This window comes from Coturnix japonica, chromosome 38 (genome assembly GCF_054131305.1).
Source record: "Coturnix japonica strain WE chromosome 38, WE-NBRP24, whole genome shotgun sequence".
NCBI lineage: Eukaryota > Metazoa > Chordata > Aves > Galliformes > Phasianidae > Coturnix > Coturnix japonica.
The window spans coordinates 2,016,034-2,035,414 of NC_140700.1; the positions used below are offsets into that span (position 1 = coordinate 2,016,034).

The 19,381-nt window shown below is 56.9% G+C and overlaps 3 protein-coding genes across 9 annotated transcripts in view; 2 read left to right on the forward strand and 1 right to left on the reverse strand.

Moving 5' to 3' along the window:
- The window catches only part of PPP1R12B (protein phosphatase 1 regulatory subunit 12B), an 81,267-nt gene extending 77,198 nt beyond the window's left edge, over positions 1-4,069 (reverse strand). For 4 of the 7 annotated variants that reach the window (XM_085527098.1, XM_015884835.3, XM_015884836.3 and 1 more), the window contains exon 1: positions 3,534-4,043. In XM_085527098.1, the coding sequence (XP_085383224.1) occupies positions 3,534-3,821 (288 nt within the window). In that variant the 5' untranslated portion in view covers positions 3,822-4,043. Of the gene's footprint in view, positions 1-3,533 lie in introns of all 7 variants that reach the window. The other 3 variants (XM_015884831.3, XM_015884833.3, XM_015884829.3) reach the window with 1 other exon arrangement.
- A 1,984-nt stretch (positions 4,070-6,053) lies between these two features.
- On the forward strand, positions 6,054-14,168 carry CSRP1 (cysteine and glycine rich protein 1). Its single transcript, XM_015884856.2, has 6 exons — positions 6,054-6,194; positions 9,077-9,189; positions 11,571-11,739; positions 12,165-12,291; positions 13,426-13,519; positions 13,775-14,168. Exons 2-6 carry the CDS (start codon positions 9,078-9,080, stop codon positions 13,849-13,851), a joined length of 579 nt encoding a protein of 192 aa, XP_015740342.1. The 5' UTR covers positions 6,054-6,194; position 9,077; the 3' UTR covers positions 13,852-14,168.
- A 2,402-nt stretch (positions 14,169-16,570) lies between these two features.
- PHLDA3 (pleckstrin homology like domain family A member 3) lies at positions 16,571-18,196 on the forward strand. Its single transcript, XM_015884859.3, has 2 exons — positions 16,571-17,163; positions 17,553-18,196. Exons 1-2 carry the CDS (start codon positions 16,812-16,814, stop codon positions 17,672-17,674), a joined length of 474 nt encoding a protein of 157 aa, XP_015740345.1. The 5' UTR covers positions 16,571-16,811; the 3' UTR covers positions 17,675-18,196.
- The last annotated feature ends 1,185 nt before the right edge of the window (positions 18,197-19,381 follow it).

The following is a 19,381-nucleotide window of genomic DNA, read 5'->3' on the forward strand; positions in this document are numbered from 1 at the left end:
CAGCAACCACGTTCCCTTCCACTTCCCCAGGACTACACCCTATGTAGGAAAGTAAATAAAAGGCCAAATTTGTTTAACAGCAATCAACAATTGGCTGCCATTTGCTGACGTATGCTTTGGTGAGCTCTGCAGAACAACCAGACACGCTCAGTTTTACAGCCCTGACTTAGGAACAGGACTAAGTTAATCTGGGACTGCCAGCGAGGCTCCAGTCTCAGTTGGTTGAGGCAGAATCACTGTGTAAAGTACCCAGCTCCTAATAGAGCAGCTCCTGAATGGCTGCGTGTTATCCAGCACCTGAAAACACCATCAGAAGAGCCAGGTCCCTGTAAATGACAGACCTGGGAGCAGATTCATGAGCAATTCTCCTTGGAAAACACAAGAGAAAAACAACCGGAACATCATCAAAGGGCAGACGAAGGATAAACAATCTTTTATGTTGTCATCCTCTCTGAAAGAGAACTTAAAGACAGAAAGGCATTGCCTACAATGTTTGGTGATGATACGTTTAGGTTTCAGTTCCATCTGCAGCATTGCATGTTGGCTTCCACCATTCACAAACACTACAGCCCAATTGCAGCCAATGTTCTGCATCACATACGATGCTCTGCCTGCTGACTTCCAAACGCTCCCATTGAGTCAATCCCTCCCTTTCCAACCTGCAATCATCACCGTAGGCTACATGCAATAAACGGTGTTAAATCTAGAAGGTGCTGAGCTAAAGATGGAAGCAGAGCTGAAGTCAGACTGCACCCAAGCCAACGCTCACCATCACCTGCTCCACAATACACAACGCTCAGAGGAGACATTAAGAAGATCCTCCTATACAATGCACTTAGTTTGTCAACTAGGCAAGTTACCTCGGGTAACACATTCCCATAGACAACAGAACTCCCCCCTAACATGGGATCAAACATATTAAGGACATGGGCAGAGATAACAAACTGACATCTGACACAAGCTTATGGCATTAAGATACATGCAGAACCTGTAACCAAACAGGGCCTGCCCCACTCTGGGTGCACAAAACCTCTCTTCAGCCACACATTGCTTTAGCACTGCCTGCAACACAGGGGTGAGAAAGCTTCAGTGGGACCAGGGAACAAAGTCGGTGTGAAACAGAATAGAAAACCAACTTCCTTCCTGTAAGGCTTCAGAAGAAGCAGCTCCAGCAAGAGCCCATCTCTCAGGGTGAGCATCTGCTCAACAGCTCACTCATCTGAAGGCCTTGCAAAGCAGCAGGGCCCAGGTGCTGCCATCACTGACAGCTGCTATGACACAAATTCTTTCCACGTACAGAATTGTATTTGTGGCCTGTGATCACTGCTTGCCGTGTACTCAAGAAACGTGACCTTGCAGCAATAATTAGCCATCGATCAATGCCTGATGGATCCAATGCACTCCATGATACACTCCTGGCCGGGTGGCTCGTGCTGCATAGAAGTGATGTGCTGACACTTCTGAACAGATCCACCACAGCTATGGCAGCAAGCCCCCCCCCGAGATCACCCCCAGCTCCACCACACAACCCCATGTAGCTTCAGTCTTCACCCTGCTTCAATCAGCTCCCATTACTGGCTCTGACATCTGGACATTGACTTAATTACACAGCAAATGTACAGTGCTGAAGGTACTGAAGAGCAAACTGTGAGCTCCTGCTGTGCTGTTTGCTTATTTTTAGAGCTCAAGAAGAATATGAATACCTCTGCCCCAGGTCAGTGACAGCCACGGGCAGGTGAATGGAGCTATTAAATGTCCCAGTGTTTCAGTTCAGTAATGCCAACCAAGCAAAAAAAGAAAGCAGTAACCGGGCTGAGTCAGTTCTTTGTGCTATTAAAGCATCGGTGCCTACAACGATGTTATTTGCAGGTGTTATTCCCAGGCTGTGCTCTCCCCATCCCATGGCTACGCTGTATGCTCAGTCTATGAGATCTCCTGCTAACCAAGCCCTAATGTCAGAGCAGGCTGATCTCATTGACATACACTGTGCTCTGGGCTGGGATTTCAATGGGCTGCCCACAGAGCTGTGTGTGCCCCATCTCTGGGAGCACTCCATGCCAGGTGGGCACAGTGCAGCCCTGCCCACAGCGGGGGGTTGGAACCAGAAGACCTTTAAGATCCCCCCACCCCAACCAAAGCCATTCTATGACTACAATCTCACATACCCTGCTATGTTCTGCACCAGCCCTACATCTCAGAGCATTCCCCAGCATCGAGGGGCAGCCCGCAGTCCCATACATCACCATTCATTCTCACGATAGACAAATAAAGTGCAGGCTTTCCCGCAGCCGTGTGCTCCCAATTGTATGCACTCTATGGGTCCCTGCAGGCGCTCCATGGGTCCCTATAAGCACTCTATGGGTCCCCGTATGCACTCTATGGGTCTCTGTATGTGCTCTATGGGTCCCGATTGTATGCGCTCTATAGGTCCCTGTATGCACTCTATGGGTCTCTGTATGCTCTCTATGGGTCCCAACTGTATGCTCTCTATGGGTCCCAACTGTATGCTCTCTATGGGTCCCAACTGTATGCTCTCTATGGGTCCCAACTGTATGCTCTCTATGGGTCCCAACTGTATGCTCTCTATGGGTCCCAACTGTATGCTCTCTATGGGTCCCAACTGTATGCTCTCTATGGGTCCCAACTGTATGCTCTCTATGGGTCCCAACTGTATGCTCTCTATGGGTCCCAACTGTATGCTCTCTATGGGTCCCAACTGTATGCTCTCTATGGGTCCCAACTGTATGCTCTCTATGGGTCCCAACTGTATGCTCTCTATGGGTCCCAACTGTATGCTCTCTATGGGTCCCAACTGTATGCTCTCTATGGGTCCCAACTGTATGCTCTCTATGGGTCCCAACTGTATGCTCTCTATGGGTCCCAACTGTATGCTCTCTATGGGTCCCAACTGTATGCTCTCTATGGGTCCCAACTGTATGCTCTCTATGGGTCCCAACTGTATGCTCTCTATGGGTCCCAACTGTATGCTCTCTATGGGTCCCAACTGTATGCTCTCTATGGGTCCCAACTGTATGCTCTCTATGGGTCCCAACTGTATGCTCTCTATGGGTCCCAACTGTATGCTCTCTATGGGTCCCAACTGTATGCTCTCTATGGGTCCCAACTGTATGCTCTCTATGGGTCCCAACTGTATGCTCTCTATGGGTCCCAACTGTATGCTCTCTATGGGTCCCAACTGTATGCTCTCTATGGGTCCCAACTGTAAGCTCTCTATGGGTCCCAACTGTATGCTCTCTATGGGTCCCAATTTTATGTGCTCTATAGGTCCCTACATGCTCTCTATGGGTCCCAATTGTATGCGCTCTATGGGTCCCAGGGCTGCTCGCTCGGTGCAGCCACCCCCTGCCCTCAGCAAAGCTTCACACTGGGGCCGTTCGGAGCCCGGCATCGGCTCTGCCGGCCCCGCTGAGCTCCGGCAAACAGCGGTACCGGTACCGGCTCGGCTGTGCCGGGCAGCCCCGCATCCCACCCAGCACCACCAACCGTCCCGTCCCGTCCGGTTCCTCCCGCACCTGGTGCAGCGCCGTCAGCCCGTCCACGTTGGTGGTGTTGATCCGCGCCCCGCGGCCCAGCAGCCGCTTCACCTCGTCGGTGTCCCCGCTGGAGCAGGCGGCCAAGAACACGGCGCCCTCCTCGAACCGGACCCGGCTCCCCCCGGTCCCTCGGTGCCTCCCTCGGCCGCCCCCCGCCGCCACCGGCTCCTGCTCGGTCAGGGAGCCCTTCCAGCGCCGCAGCTGCTCCGCCCGCCGCAGCCGCGCCGACTCGGCCCGCTTCCCTCCCAGGTGCTCCGGCTCCGACATCGCCGCCGTCCGCACTGAGGCGCAGGGAGCGGCGCGTCGCCTCAGCCCGGAGCGGGGCGCAGCGCCCCCGCCGCCATCTTCGCTACGCCCCCACCGCCGCCGCTACCGCCGCCACCACCCCCCGAGCGCCCCGCGGCATCCCGGGACTTGTAGTTCCCGCGGGGGGCGCCGCACCTGGCGCAGCTCCCGGCGGCCCCCGCGCGCCGCCGCACCTGGGCGCCAGCCGGACTACAACTCCCGGCATCCCCCGCGTGGGGACGCACGGACCGCTCCGCCCGCACAGCGCAGCTCCGCCCGCCCCGCTGATGGGGCGCTGTGCCGGACTCGGGCGCCCCCTGGTGGCCGCCCGCGCACCTGCAGCTGCTGCCACCCCTAAGTGCCGTTTTCCTTCCCTTTCGTTCCTCCCCGTTTTCCTATGGCTGCTCCGCTAATAAATAAGTGCTTCGTTTAGGAAACAAACGCAGCTTTCCGGCACAGCCCGGATTTGTGCCTCTCGCCTTTAACCGCTTCCTCGCCCCGTAGTGCGGAACATCTCAGAGCCGAGCCGACACCAGGTGGCGCGGGGACACAACGGCACCTGCGGCTTCGCCTCCATCCTAAAGGGCTCCATCAATGAAAGGGGCCGGCGGCCAAAGCCCTCCCTATAGAGGACAACGGGGCAGGGAACCTTAGGATCTAGGAACCTTGGACCTTAGGAACCTTGGACCTTAGGAACCTTGGACCTTAGGAACCTTGGACCTTAGGATCATTAAGGCTTCGAGACCCCCAAGCCCATCTCCAGCCCATCCCACCGCACTGCCTGCATCCCTCATTGCCATATTCCCATGGCTTTAGAGCCTCCGGGGATGGTGACCCCACTGTGCAGCTGTGTCAGTGCATTATCACCCCTCCAACCCCGCAGCAAAGAGCAGAGCTGAGATTTGCAACTGCAGACCCAACATTTTAGGATTCAGGGCCTTTTCCTGAGGATACCACTCAGCACTTCATTCATCCATTCCAGCTTTGGAGGAAGGAAGCAGGGACATGGGAGCCTCCAGAACCCGACAGCCCTGCTGCATTGCCTCCAGGAGCTCAGCTGGAGGGGGTGGGTCAGTCCAGGTCTGTGCGGGGCCATCTGCAGTGCTGTGCATTGCACGCTTCCTCTGAGTCATCTCATTTCCCAGCCCCGGGGGGAAGAACGTGGGTCCCCATGAGCTGTGGCTGTATCAGAGTTGAAACAAGGCTTTAGTCTTCAGCAGGAACCTGGGGAGCCGGGTGGGAGATCCATGGCCATCAGGACCACCAGGCCGTGGTGACATGGAGGTGCTCATGTCAACAGGCAATGCCCCACTTGGTAATGTGGTTCCCTGTTAGCTATGTCTGAGAAGCAGAGAACCCATCACTCTGCAACCACTACAGGAGGCTTCAGTGAGAAGGAATCAGCCTTTTTTTCCCCAAGGGACAAGTGATATGTAGGTTGCTCTATAAGTAGTGCCTCCTGTTTATTAACATGGAAACTACAGTAGATACAAAGAACACAGTGACACTGATAGAACAAATTCTCAGCTCCCCGCCTTCAAAGCTCCACAATCTTTCCTGAGCTGATGGCCTCAGATCTGGACTAGGCACTGCAGATGGGGACTTACAAGGGCAGAGCAGAGGGGTACAATCCCCTCCCTGCTCTCTGCCACCCCTCCTTTGATGCAGCCCAGGATGCAGTTGTCTGCAACATCCCACTGCTGGATCACCTGCAGCTTTCTTTCCATCAGGATCCCCAAGGCCTTCTTTGCAGCGCTGCTCTCAATGAGTTCTGGTCTGCACACATATCTGGCATTGCCCAGCTGTAACACCCTGCACTTGCTCATGTCAAACCCTATTAGGTTCACATGGACCCTCATTATGAGCACGCTCAGGTCCCTTTGGCTGGGAGGTTTAGATTGACTGTTAGGGAGCGTTTATTTGCACAGAGGATGGCCAAGCGTTGGCATGGGCTGAGTGAAGGAGGGGGTGGAGCTCCCTATGTCGGAGATGTGCAGATGTGGCACTGAGGGATGTGATGCAGCGGTGGGACGCGGTAGTAGTGGGTGGTGGATGGGCGGGTGGCAGCGAGGTGGCAGAGGGCGCTGGGAGTGACACTGGGTTAACTGGGGGTTGCACCTCGCCGTGATGGGCGCCGCGGGGCCGACGGCCGCACTGCCTTCCTCCTCCTCCTCCTCCTCCTCCTCCTCCTCCTCCTTCTCCTCCGCCCGGGGCAGTGACATCAAGCCGTGCTGGCGCTGAGAGCGAAGCGCCGCCTCCCCCGCCGCCAACAAAAGTCCCCGAGCGCCCTCCGGGCCCCAACGCCGCATCCGCCGCCTCCCGACCCGCCCGGCCCGGCCCGGCCCACAGCCGCAGGTACGAACCGGGGCCGTCAGACCCCAACATCCCACCCCGCCCGCGGATGGGGAGCTCCGAGCACTGCACAGCCCGGAGGGATGCGGCCTCGAGGGGGGGAGAGGGTCGGTGCTGTCCGGTGGGCGGAGGGGCTCGGGGTGGGGGGAAAGCAAAGGAAGGTGTGGGGGGGAAAGCAAAGGAAGAGGGCAAAGTTTGGCCCCGGGGGGCAGAGTCACAGAACTTCCCCATCCGGGCCGGGTGCTGGCGGTGATGCTCACCGGGAAGTCCCAACGTCCGCGCTGCGCTCCTTCTCTCCCCGTGCCCTGCCGTCGCTTTGCCTTTCAGCAATGAAAAACTTTGGGGAGCCTGCAGGACCGTGCGAGCGGCTCCCATCATTGAGCAGCGGGCTCATCTCCGAGCGCTGCCGCTCCACAAAGCCCGCAGGTGGCAACGGGGCCACGCGTGGGAGCGGGCGTTGGTCAGCGCTCGGCATCACGCGTGTGTGCTGCCAGCAGGCAGAGATGGCTGGGGAAGATCCGGAGCAGCCGCTTGAATTCCTTTGGAGGATGCGGGGAGGGCTGAGCCGGGCCGGGAGGTGCAGGAGCTGCCAGCTGTGGGGTTGGCTCCTGGGTTATTGCTGCTCCTCGTTGCTGTGAGCGCGGCTCAGTGCTTCCTTGGCATCCACAGAGCGCATCGCCAAAGCAGGGACTGAGCGGTCCCCTCCCCGCCGTGATTCCATCCCTCTCCTCCATCTCCTTCAGGCAGAAAGCCCTGCCAAAAGTGCACGGAGCTGTGTCCAGGAGGAGGTTTGATCCCCATAGAAGCCAGGAGCTTTTCTTGGCGTCCCTGAGAGTGCTTTTGTTTTGGAGAAATTCAGGCTTTTCTTTGAGAAATCAGCTGAATGCCCAGTTGTGACAGGGAGCTTTCCAGTTTGTAAGCTGAGCCTGGGAGCCATGTGGCCATCGGGCAGCATCAGGCAGCTCTGCAGCTGCTCGTAGTACCCGTGCATGGCAGTGGGGCGGCACAGCACTGCCCATCCCTGCTGCAGATCTCAGGTGGGCAGCAGTGGTACCCCAGTGTCCCACTGCAGGACCTGGGGGCACAGTGTGTGTGTGAGGGTCACTCCTGACCACGCACCCCCTTCCCCCTTTCCCTCCTCTCCAGGCAAAGCCCCTGGAGATGTCAGATCTGGCACAGCTGCTGCTCTGTTCTTCGGTGTCTGCACTGATGCTCAGTGTTTTGTTGCATCCCAACACTCGCTGCCCTTAGGATTCCATTCTTTCACTTGCCACTTCAGCATCACTGTACCATCCTTTATTCCGATTTACACCACTGGCATCCCAGAGTCTCCTTATGTCACTTCTGTGACATGGGGGCTGTGACTGTGCCCCTTGAATCCCCCTTTTGTAGGGCTGTTCCCATGCATGATGCTGTGGCAGCTGCTCCATACATGATGCCATTTGCTTGGGGTCCCCATGGCCTGAATGCTGTTTCCAGTGCTCCATCCTACTCATTTCCCACCCATCCCCATGAGCTGCTTCCTTCTGCTCTCTTCAGGTGCCTCCTTCTATTCCTGCTCAATTCATGGCTATGCCAGCTGCTCTTTAAAGTGCAAGGCAGTTATCTCTCCCCAGGGACTATGATTTTCTACCTATTGCTTGCCCCTTTGCCAGACCATGTAATAATCCTGCATCAAGAATGAATATCATGCAGCACCAGTGCTTTCCTGCCGTCCATTTGTATTCATACTTTCACTGCAAAAAATCCCACAGCTTTTTGCATGGGCCAGCCTGAATCTCCTGTTCCTTAGTGATCTCATCTGAGCACAAAGTGAGCTATGAGACCTTGAAACCGGGGCTGTGGGACCCCAGATCCAGGGCTATGAGACCTTGAAACCAGGGCTGTGAGATGCAGCCTGACAGCTGTCCTGCTTGAGAAGGGATGAGACACACTGAGAAGCAGAGTCAGTCCTGTGTTATCCCTGATGAAGGGACTGATGTGGATGCAGCGGTGCCTCTGTCTGCCCCCTAAGGAAGCTCCTGAACCCTGCTGAACCCTGCCAGGAGGAAATAACAAAACAACGCATTCTCCAGAGAAACACTTTGTGTCCTTTTAAGGCAATGCAAGGGCTGGGACTGGAGTGAGCTGTCTGGAAGGGAGGGATTTGGCACCACTGTACCCTCGATAGGAAGCCCAGCCTGCAGGGTGTTGAGGAAAGGTTTCCTGCCTGCTGTGATCACACCCAAACAGCTCTGGCACCCTGGGGCTGCGCTGCCTCCTCCTCCAGCCCCACACCTGCATTGCCTTGTGTGTCTGTCCTGAACACGGCTGGCTGTGGGGCTGAGTCTGCAGCACCCACAGAACCTCGTATCACTGAGCACCTCCAGCGAGCGTTTGGTTCTGATGTCTTTGTGACCACCTGAGGTTGCCTTTGGCCCTTCTACTGCCCCCCTTATCCTCTGCTTCTCCTCTCTGCTGGCTTTGAGTTTCTTGAGTTTTCTCTTGCCCCAGTCTTCAAAATACCAGGGCTGGGTTGGAGCTCAGCCATTTGTGTTCGCCATTTGTCTTATGGTGGGTTCACCTGCACATTTGAAGATCAAGAGGCCTCTCATAACTCACCAGAGATGTTTCAGGAAAGAGGAGAGCAAAGGAGAAGCATTAACTTGCTGCCAGGGAGCTGCATGGTTGCTTAGCTCAGTGCTCAGGTGTTGGTCCTCTGTCCCAACCTTCCTACTCTTCTTCCTTCTTTCCCTTGCTCAGAACAGAGCTGTGAGCTGCCAGGACCTGTCCCCCATGGGTGCTGATCCCCTTGGCTGCTTTAAGTGGTCACACTGAGTTCTGCTGCTCCTTAGCAGCCCTTATGAATCACTGCAAACATTTTTCTGCCCCTTCTCTCCCCACAGGATGCCAAACTGGGGTGGAGGGAAGAAATGTGGCGTGTGCCAGAAGGCCGTGTACTTTGCCGAGGAGGTGCAGTGTGAAGGCAGCAGCTTCCACAAGTCCTGCTTCTTGTGCAGTGAGTACTGCCCTCCCCCTGCCAGCAGGACGCCTCTTTGTGTCCTGTTTGTGGGCCTTGTAAACATTTATGAGCCGTGTCAACACTCACTGGGTTTCCCCTACAAGCAGCTGGGCTGCAGGAGTCATATGGAGGCGTTCTGCTATCTTCCAGGCTGAAGGAACATGGATCAGCCTTGAGCATCGTGGGGTGTCAGGGCTGAGCTTAGCCAGCATCCATACGGCATCTCTGCACCAGGGAAAGTTGAGGACATGTCCCTGGAGCTTCATCAGATGCTGAAGGCTGGAGCATGAGATGGGCACCCCCGCCAGGCAGGAGGTGGCACAGTGCATAATGCTGGCCCTGGTCCTGTGTGTTGCTTTGCTGGGAGCTGGGGTATGGTCTGCCCTGTGTCTGATGGGAGGTGGCTTCCAGGAGCCAAAACATCAGCCAGGAGGCATTGACTGGGGAAAGGAAGGAGCTCAGTGCCATGGGGAAGGGAGAAGGTTGTCCCATATCTGCTCATGGAAGCACATCACCAGGGAGAGGAACATGGGCCTCTATCCCTGTGCTTTGCTCATCCTGCTCCTCATGTACCTGGTGGGCTCTGCCTGTCCTGGTGGGCTCCTCCCCAGCCCTGCTCCCTGGCCTTGTGCTGCTGAGCTGCTCTGAGTTCCTCTATCTTCCCCAGCACTGCTCTTGGGCCCCATCGGGAATGTGAAGCCACTATCTTTAGGAGAGAAAAACAAACACTAGGAGCTGATTTGCCAAAGAAATAATCAGAAAGGAGCCAAACCTACCACAGTGCATTAAACTGGAGATCAGCTCCGGGAGTGAGTGCTGATTGACTGCATGGCGTTGGTCCAGCTAAGGCAATAGTACAAGCAGAAGTGTGATGCAAGGAGGCTGCCTGGCCTCAGAGCAGCAGCGGCAGCTCTTGTCTGGTTGTTCTGTGGGGTGGCTCAGCTGTTCTTAGCAAAACAAAAGGTCCTTCAATGCGATGAGTGTGGTGTGCTGGAATTTGTGCAATGCAGAAACCGGGGGCTGATTTCTAGGAAGCAGATTGCGAAGGAATGTTTTTGTTGTGTGACTGTATTTGGGGCAGACGAGGGGCAGTGGAAGCATGGACTGAAGGCTGCACCCACCCAGCGTGGGGGGAGAGGAAAGTAGATGCCATCAGCACCACCACCATTAGGACAAAGCCCTTTGAACCCACTGCTGTCAGCTCCTACACTCCATCCCTCTGGGTTCTGAATGCAGAGCTGTCCCTACTTAGCTCTGAGCTGCTGCAGGGGATCCTAATGCCAATCCATCTCTTGTAAACCCACTCTGAGCCAAGGGATGCACAGTGCTGTGTGAGCCTGAATCCCAACCCCTGTTCAAAGGATGGAGAACATACAGTGAGCACAGGACCCTGCCAGCCCTCCTTAGATGGCCACATGCTTCCTTCCCACCCAGCAGTGCGTGGGGTTGCCTGCGGCCACGCAGGAGAAGCACCATATTTAGTAATAGGGCTGAGGAACGCTGCCTCTCACCCATGTATTGAGTGCACTGAGGGAGCCCTGCGCTGTGTTTGCATTCCTGTGATATTGGTAAAGGGCAAGAAACTTTCCTGCTGGCGAGGAGTGAAATGGGCTGCTAGGAGAGTTGACATTTAAGGCGTGTGAGCAGGATGGGGATGGCTGGGGGTGCAGCTGTAACAGAACTTGTTTTGGCACTGGCTGCTAAAGCTGTGGACTCTGCCTTGGGCGTCGTGCTCCAGCCGGGGCAGGTAAACACCGGAGATTGCTGGGAGCCTTGGATGTTTGCTGCTCCCCTCCCATCACAATGTGCCAGGAAGGGCTGGGAGCTGACATGGAGGATGAGATCAGAGCAGCACAGGAGCCCAAGTGGTCTGAGCCCAGCACTGGGGTCCCCAGCCCTGCTATTATCCTCTTATATCCCATCTTTGGTCCCACACTGACCTCATGGCCAGGACACCCACCTGGGCTGGAAGTGCTGGGTGTGCCCTGAGAACACCCCACTCATGGTACAGACCTGGGGTGGCACATTGACATGAATACCTGTATCATTTGTGGGGAAATTTAGGATTTGTGCCCTGTCCTGGCTCCAAACCTGCTCCCACCCAGGGTGCCGGCAGCAGGGAGGTTAACAGAGCTGCTGCCTTATTTATTACCAGCCTCGTTGCCCTGGTGGTTGCTTCCTTTTAAAGCCAGACAATGTTCTTGTTGTGATCCTTATCTGCAGCCGTTTTGCATGCACTCCCTTTGAACACTGATCTTGTCTGGGGTTTCCTTGCTCCTTGAAAGCTGAGCTGTGCTATCCCATGTGAGGACTTGTTCTCTGCAAGTTAATGAGCAGATCTGGATGCACAAGCTGACAGGGCCCTCCCTTTCTTCCAGTGGTCTGTAAGAAGAACTTGGACAGCACCACCGTTGCTGTGCATGGAGATGAGATCTACTGCAAGTCCTGCTATGGCAAGAAGTACGGCCCCAAGGGCTATGGGTATGGGATGGGCGCCGGGACCCTGAGCACCGACAAGGGCGAGTCTCTGGGAATCAAATATGAAGAGTGAGTTGAAGTTTTGTTTGGAAATCGGGGATGTTGTGTGCACCTTCCCCCTCACATCTGTCCAGATGTGCTTGGCTGTGTGCCCTGCAAAGCCCACTGTGTGTCCAGCAGTCCCCAAGCAGGAGACTGTCATAGACTCCCTGTTTCTTGGGGTCTTCCCATGTGCTGGGCATGCCACATGGCTGGCAATAGGCCCACATCTGCCCTGATGTTCTCAGTGGGATGAGGACTTAATGGGCACATCCCCATTGCCCAGCCCTGCTGCCCATCCCATCCCAGCACACAGCTGTGGAGCTGCGGTTTCTATGGGGGTCAATGCTGTCCTGACAGCCCCAACAAAAACAGGCTGGGATTTGCATTCCCATAACTCTCCCCTCCTCCTTCCTGTTCCTGAACGCCACTAATGAGCTTCCTCCTGTTCACAGGGGCCAATCCCACCGACCTACCAACCCGAATGCATCCAGAATGGCCCAGAAAGTTGGTGGCTCTGATGGGTGCCCGCGCTGTGGCCAAGCGGTGTACGCAGCTGAGAAGGTGATTGGAGCTGGAAAGGTAAGGATGGGGTAGATGGGGCACACACACACCCTGGAAGCCTGATGCCTAAAGGGGAGCCTTACCAGGATCCTCTGCATCCCATCCTGTGGCCCCATCCCTGCCCAGCTCTGAATGCAAGTGTGGTCCAGGCTCAGCTCTGTGCCATGAGGTTGGGATGGTGGGGAAGCCTCAGCAATGGGGCTGTGCTGGTGGCACTGGTGCTGCCCCACACATTGACCGCTGCACTTCATCCTCCCCACAGCCAGTGTGCATCCCCAGATCACAGAAGGGAGGCAAAGAGTGACAGGAGACTCCAGCACTGCACTGAGGCTCCAGCAGAGTCTGTGCGGGATGTGTCATATTTTGGTCATCCTCAAAATCCCAACCCGGGCTCTCATCCTCCTGGTGTTGTTGATATTTATGGGGACCCAAATCTGGCAAAGCAATCGTGCTCGAGAAAACCAGGGAGGATTCCAGAGCGTGTATTCAATGCGCTAATGTTTACTGGATGACTCTCAGCTACCTCCTCCCCCAGCCCTAATTTCACATTTTCTTCCAAAAAAGGTTTGATGTTTTCCAAAGCGTTTATTTAAATTCCTCTGTGAGGGCTCTGGCTGCTCTGTGTGCTGCTCGCGGCCCGTGAGCTCATCTGTCCCCGGAGGACTGGCAGAGCTGGGGGAGCTTTATTTTTGAGTGCTGGCTGATTCCTGCATTCTTAGTGTCTATTTTGCTGCCTTAGATCTGGAGTTGTCTCCCCTGAGTGCCACCCCTGGGCTAAGGTGCAGCAGCAGTGGCTCCTGGTGAATAATAACTCAGGGGATTTATTATAGTGTTTTAAGAGAGGGGTGATTACTTCTCACCCACTGCATTGTGCAAGTGACTGTGTGTGTGTGTTTGTGTGTGTGTGGGTCATGGGGTGTGAATGCTAAGTCTAGAAGGCAATGTTTCCCCACTGTGCCATCACCACGGGGCAGGAGGGTTTTGCTGTGCTGAAGGCAGGGATGAGGGCTCTTTCCAGACTTCCCATCAGCAAACCCCATTGCTGATGGCATTGAGTCAGAACCAAGGCCTCCAAAGGGACCCCACATCATACCAAAGCTTTGCTGTCTTGATCCCATTACCATCTAACCAGGCTCCTCTCCTGTCTCACAGTCCTGGCATAAGTCCTGCTTCCGCTGCGCCAAGTGTGGCAAGAGCCTGGAGTCCACCACCCTGGCAGACAAAGACGGGGAGATCTACTGCAAAGGTGTGTGCCATGTCCCCTGCCCTATAGAGCTGGTGCAGGGGGGGTCCCCAGGCTCAGGTCACCTCCAGTTGTCCTGGATGCTGTGGCTGGAGGTGTGAGAACAGGGATGGGACGGGGGTATGGGGGATGGTGACCACACAGTTGCTCTGGGGGGCACAGCAGACATGGCAAACCCTGCTCTGCTTCAGAAGAAGAACTGCCAGAGTGCCCTCATGCCACTGTCCTAATGTTACTCTTCCTCCCTTCTCTCTGCAGGTTGCTATGCCAAGAACTTCGGGCCCAAAGGCTTTGGCTTCGGGCAGGGGGCCGGGGCTCTCATCCATTCACAGTGAGGCACCAGGAGCTGAGCTCTGCTCCTCGTGGGCTCCTTCAGCCCAGCCCTGGGCTCCCACACACCGCAGCGAGCTCCCTCACCTCCTCCATCCCCGCCTGCTGCTTTGCGGCACCAGCGCCTTCCCCTGCCCTGACCCAGAGCTCCCCAAAGCTGTGGGAGCCCCATTACCACCTCGGGTCCCTTGGCACGGGCACACAGCTTGCTCCCACCTGCAGTGAGGCCCCCAGTGTTCTGCTCCGCGTTGCTCATCCCATTGGGATGAGCCGCGCTGCGCCGTGTCACCCAGCAAGGAATAAACATCAAAGCTGACCCAAAGCATTGCCTGAGGGGTTGTTCCCCCAGCACAGGGGGTGCAGTGTTGAAGCAGGAGCTTAGGATGGAGCTGGAGGGTGGGAAGTGGTGCTATTGCAGCTTGCAATTAAAGCAAAGGGGCTCCCCTGTAGCTCTGCAGCCCCCTCAGCCTATTTGTGACCATTTCCAAAGCAATGTTTCCTTCCTGCCCTTCATGTGGATGCACCGTATCCAAACCCATCAGTCGTGCTCTGTGGTGCTGCTCCAGGCAGCTGTGCTAACAACTCAGAGCTTTGCACCTACTCCTGGGTTGGGTATGTATTTTTTTTTTTGCTGGATTCTGATCCTCCATCTTGGCAGCTCCCCAGGTTCAATTTGTTTTCACTGAAACACTTGGCTTTCTATGTGTGCTTCTCTCCTTTGACCGGCACAAGATGCTCACGGATCAGCCCCACTGTCTGTCTATCCCAGTCTGCAGTGGGATGGCTGCAACTGCTTCCCTCTGCTGGCTGCTGCTCCGGACAGACAGACAGATGTGTCTGTACATCTGCACCCATGTGCTGTCCAATGCGCTGCATCCACAGCAGCCAGCCCTGATGGCAGCCTGGGGGCTGCAGTGCTGGGGATTAGGGGTGGGGTATCCAACACCACCCCCAGAGAGATGTCCTGGGATGGTGGGGACAGAGCTGCAGCATCGAGCTCTGTTGGCTCAGCAGAATGAGACCCTTCTCTTGGTCCGTCACCAGAGGATGGAGGGGAGGTGGCAGGCTCTGCTGGAGCTCATGGCTGTGGGAAAGTGATCTTCCCATGTTGGCTGGAGGTGGTGACGCATTGAGAAGTGGAGGCAGCCCCAGCTGTCAAGGAAAGAGAGCGTGGGTTTGGTGGCCCAACAGTGTCACTGACATCCCCACCTGCTGGTACAGAGCTGGGAGGGACAGCCCCAAACTGCTCCTGGGGTACCCCATCCCTGAGCGTGTGCTCCTTGCAGGGACCCACCTGCTCTGCTCCTCCCAGAGCCCCACAGGGTCCGAGCTGACCCCCATCTGTGCCCGACATCCCAAACTGGGACTACTGGGATAACTGGGAGCAGTGCCAGCGTGGTGATGTTGGCCTCGGGGAGCACGAACCAGTTCCTGACTGCACAACGGGCCCTGCCCTGTTAATGAGGGATAATGAGCTGCCTCTCCTGGCGCTGCAGACTTACCCCCTGGCCATGCTGGCTGCCAGCACTGCCCCCAGCAGGCATCAGCCCCAGACGGTGACCCCGCTGCAGCTCCGTGGGGTTTTATCCCCCTTTTTTTGGACTTTTTAGTTTTACTTTGCTGAGCAAAATATTTGCTCTGCACACTCAGCACCTCTGGGTCCATCCATGCACTCGGGATCTTGGGATGCTGCGACTGTCACTCCGTTCAGCAGCCCATGGCCAGCTCTGTGCCCCCAGATGTCCCCACAGGCACAGCACAGCAGGGCCAGCTCCTGCCAGGGGCTGGCATGGGAACAGACAGAGCTGTCGTGGTTGGGAACAAGACAGGCTGGAAAGGCGCCGGTGTTTTGCTGCTGGGGAGGGAGGACTCCGGCGGGACCGAGCTGCGCTGCACAGCCCCATCCCTGCTCAGTGCAGCCACATGAAGCTGGAGATGCTGCATCCACTGTGGGACAGGATGGGGACACCAAGTCATTCTCTTCTGGGGGAGGAGGTGGATTCGGGGGGACAGGAGCTCTGTGCTGGGTGTGGAGGGATTGGAGCAGCTCCCTTGGGTGCAGGGTTGGTGGGTGTACAGCTGCCTCATGGTGGTGGCATGGAGATTCCCATCTATGGATGTTTTCCTGCCAGGCTCCCTCCTTGCAGTCCCTGCATGGTTGGTGCTGCACCTACAGCACTGTGTCCAGGCAGCACTGCATCCTGTAACCCCAAGTTTAAGACTCATAGACCTCTTCTATGGCTGATACTGCACCTCACAACCCTCTATCCTGGCTGCTTCTGAACCCTATAGCCCCCTAGCCCAGATAGCCCTGCACCCACAGCCTTCTGTCCTTTTTGGTACTGCTCCCCAGAATCCCACTGCACCCCACAGCCCCTTCCTGGCTAGAAATGCCCCCAACCCTCACCGTGCCCCAGCTGGCACTGCACCCCATAGCTCAACATGCAGATGCCATTGCCCTCCATAGCCTTGCTACCATCCATTGCTGCACCCACAGCCCCCTGCAACTCCCCAGTCCCATAGGACTGCAGCTCTATGCCTTGTCCTCTCCCTGCTGTGTCTTCACCCACACTGTGCCCTGGGCTGTTTGCATGGGGCTCCAGCACTGCACCCACCTGCAGGCAACCCTGAAAGCACCGTGCAGGTGGGTGCAGTGGGGCTGCATAGGGCTTCGCCTGGGCGTGAAGGGTGCTGCAGAGCAGGAGGGGCCAGGCGAGGCGGGGAAGGAATGCAAGTGGGAGAGCGGCTGGGCATGTAGCAACAGATCCTGGGGAGCGCGGAGCTGGGGATCCCACACGCTGCATGGGGCAGGACACGGAGCTGCAGCCATAGGGACGGTGACATGGGGCATCCCAGCGCTGCCACCCCACTGTGAGAGCTGCTGGGGGCTGATCTGGGGTCATTGAGCTGCAGGGGTGGAAATCCACAGCGGGGGATGCGCGGCTGCAGGAGCTGAGGAGCAGCCATGACCCCAGAGAAGGTGCTGCGGGAGGGACTGCTGGAGAAGCGCAGTGGAGGGTTGCTGCAGCTCTGGAAGAAGAAGAGGTGCCTGCTGACTGAGAAGGGGCTGCAGCTCTTTGAGCCCAAGGGCTCGCGACGAAAGGAGCTGAGCTTCGCCCGCATGAAGGCGGTGGAGTGCGTGGAGTGGAAGGAGAGGCACATCTACTTCACCGTGGTGATGGACGACAGCCATGAGATCGACTTCCGCTGCGCGCAGGAGGACCCGGGATGGAATGCTGCCATCACCATGGGCCTGGTCCGCTTCAAGAACCAGCAGGCCATCCAGGTGGTGCGGGCACGGCACAGCTGCAGAGCAGGTACCGGCCCTGCTGTGCTCGGGATGTGGGGACCTTGTGGTGGGATCATGCCCTGGGGTGCTCCGGTGTCCTCATGGCTCCAAGATGGAGGGGGGAGGTCTGTGGATGAAGTGGTCCTTTCTTGGGTCTGCATTGTGTGCCCCCCTGCTCTGGGTGGGCTCTGCTTCCTCCCGGTGCAACCTTCCCCTCCCCTTCTCCCCCAGCTCCCCAGATTTCAACCCATTGCACCTCAAGAGAGGGACACACTAACATTGTCCCTCTCACAGAAAGGGGTGAGCTCTGCCTTCTGGCACATTGGGATGGGGGTGGGGGTGACAACACACTCCCCAGGGCTGACCCTGCACCTTCCCAGCACGGGCAGGGTGGGTGAGCAGTGCTTCTCTCCGCAGTGGTGCAGTACGACGCAGCTGCAGTGGGACAGCGCATGGCTGCACAACGTCCGCGGAGCAGGATGGAGACAGCGCTCAGCTCAGTGGGAGGAGGGGAGAATAGGATCCCAGCTGGAAACTGAACCTTTTTGGGGCTCCCCAGGAAGGCCAGTGCAGGCACCGGCCCCCGTGCCATAGGACAGGACAGTGAGGCACCAGGGCATGGCTGCAGGACTCCAGCTGCACCCACTTGGACTGATGGGGCAAAGGACACAGCCAAAGCCACCACCAGGGGCTCCCAAAGGTGATGGATGTGGCCAGGACCATGGCGGACTGATGGAGACCCCTGGACCTCCCCTGCAGGACAGGGGATGGGATGGGTGAGGCTGACTCGAAGGAAGCAGCACGGCGATGAGCTATGGGATATCGGATGTGGATGGGGGCACAAACCTCCCTGAGACCCCACATGGTGGAAGGACTGGAGAGGAGACCCCTTGGTCACCGTGCAGTGACACGACTGCGCTGCAGGACGCTGCTCTGGGGATGGCAATGTGACAGTGTGGCCCCTAAATCCTTGTACTGACTGTACTCCCAACAGGTCCTACTGCTGCTTTGTTCTTGTTGCTTTGTTTTGCGGGACTACACAGTATATGGGAGAACACTAACACTGCACAGTGTTGTACATTGACATCCCCTTAAATCTGCCAATATCTCATGCCAGGCTCCTGTGCCCCCAATCCTGCTGTGCCCTGGTGTTCCCATGGTGGCTGGGGTTGGGTTTGGGTCAGGGTGAGGGTCAGGTCTTGCTGCTGCCAGGCGGTGCAGGCAGGACAGCAGCAGGAGAAGGGATCCATCACAATAGGGCTGTGCCTGGACAGGCTGTGCTGATGTGAGTGCCCGGAGCTGCTGAGCTCCACAAGCTGCAGCCTGAGCCCCACGGCCTGGGGCTGTGCAGATCTGCTGGGAGCACACCCAGCTGCGTGGGAACAGTGCAGCACAGTGTCCCTCCGGCCCTGCCCTGTGCCAAACCAGAACTGGGTGTCTCTGGGGAGGGACAGTGGCACGGTCAGTGCCTGCTTGCCATGCACCGTGCCCTTTCCAAGCAGATCTTGGATGGATTTCTACCCATTCACCTCTCTCTGGTATTCAGAATTGGGGTTTTTAATAGGGTGTGCAGAGGTGAGCTGGGGGCACGCTGTGTGCAAGCAGATCCACATGCATGGAGTGCAGGGCAGCAGCAGCACAGGTGTGACTCCCATAGGGTCTCAGTGGGGGTCTGGGTTTGCAGGGGAAAGCTCCTTGTTTAGAACCCCAGGAGCACTGCAGCAGCCCCAGTGCTACCCTCACATGTTTAGCCAGATGCTGGGGATGCAAGGAGCTCACAGGATTCTTCAAGCCCAGGCCAAAAGCAGAGCAAAGACACATGGGAAGCTTCTCAAATGCTGTAGGAGGTGGGGAAACTGAGGCATGGCAGAGGGGTGGGAACCACACAGCCCCTGCAGCATTGGGACCCTGGGGGCACTGAGTGGAGCTGCAGGCAGGCGCTGAGCCCTGGGATGGAGCAGGGTGCCTGGGGCTGCCTGAGTTCAAAGCCTGAAAATCTTGCTGTGCAGCTCTGTCCTGGGTTGGCACCCACAGTGCTGGGCTCAGCCCCTCGTACATCCCACTCTCAGACCATTCACAGCCCTCCTCTGCATGCTATCTGATAGCTTTATTTCCTCTATGTCCCTTCCATCCCCACTACCAAGCTCTGACTCCATGCCTGGAGGTGACATCCCCAAGTCTCTGAGCTGCCCCACACCCTCCCACTCAGCCCTTGGGGTCTCCCCCACCCCCAGCCCCGTGGTGCC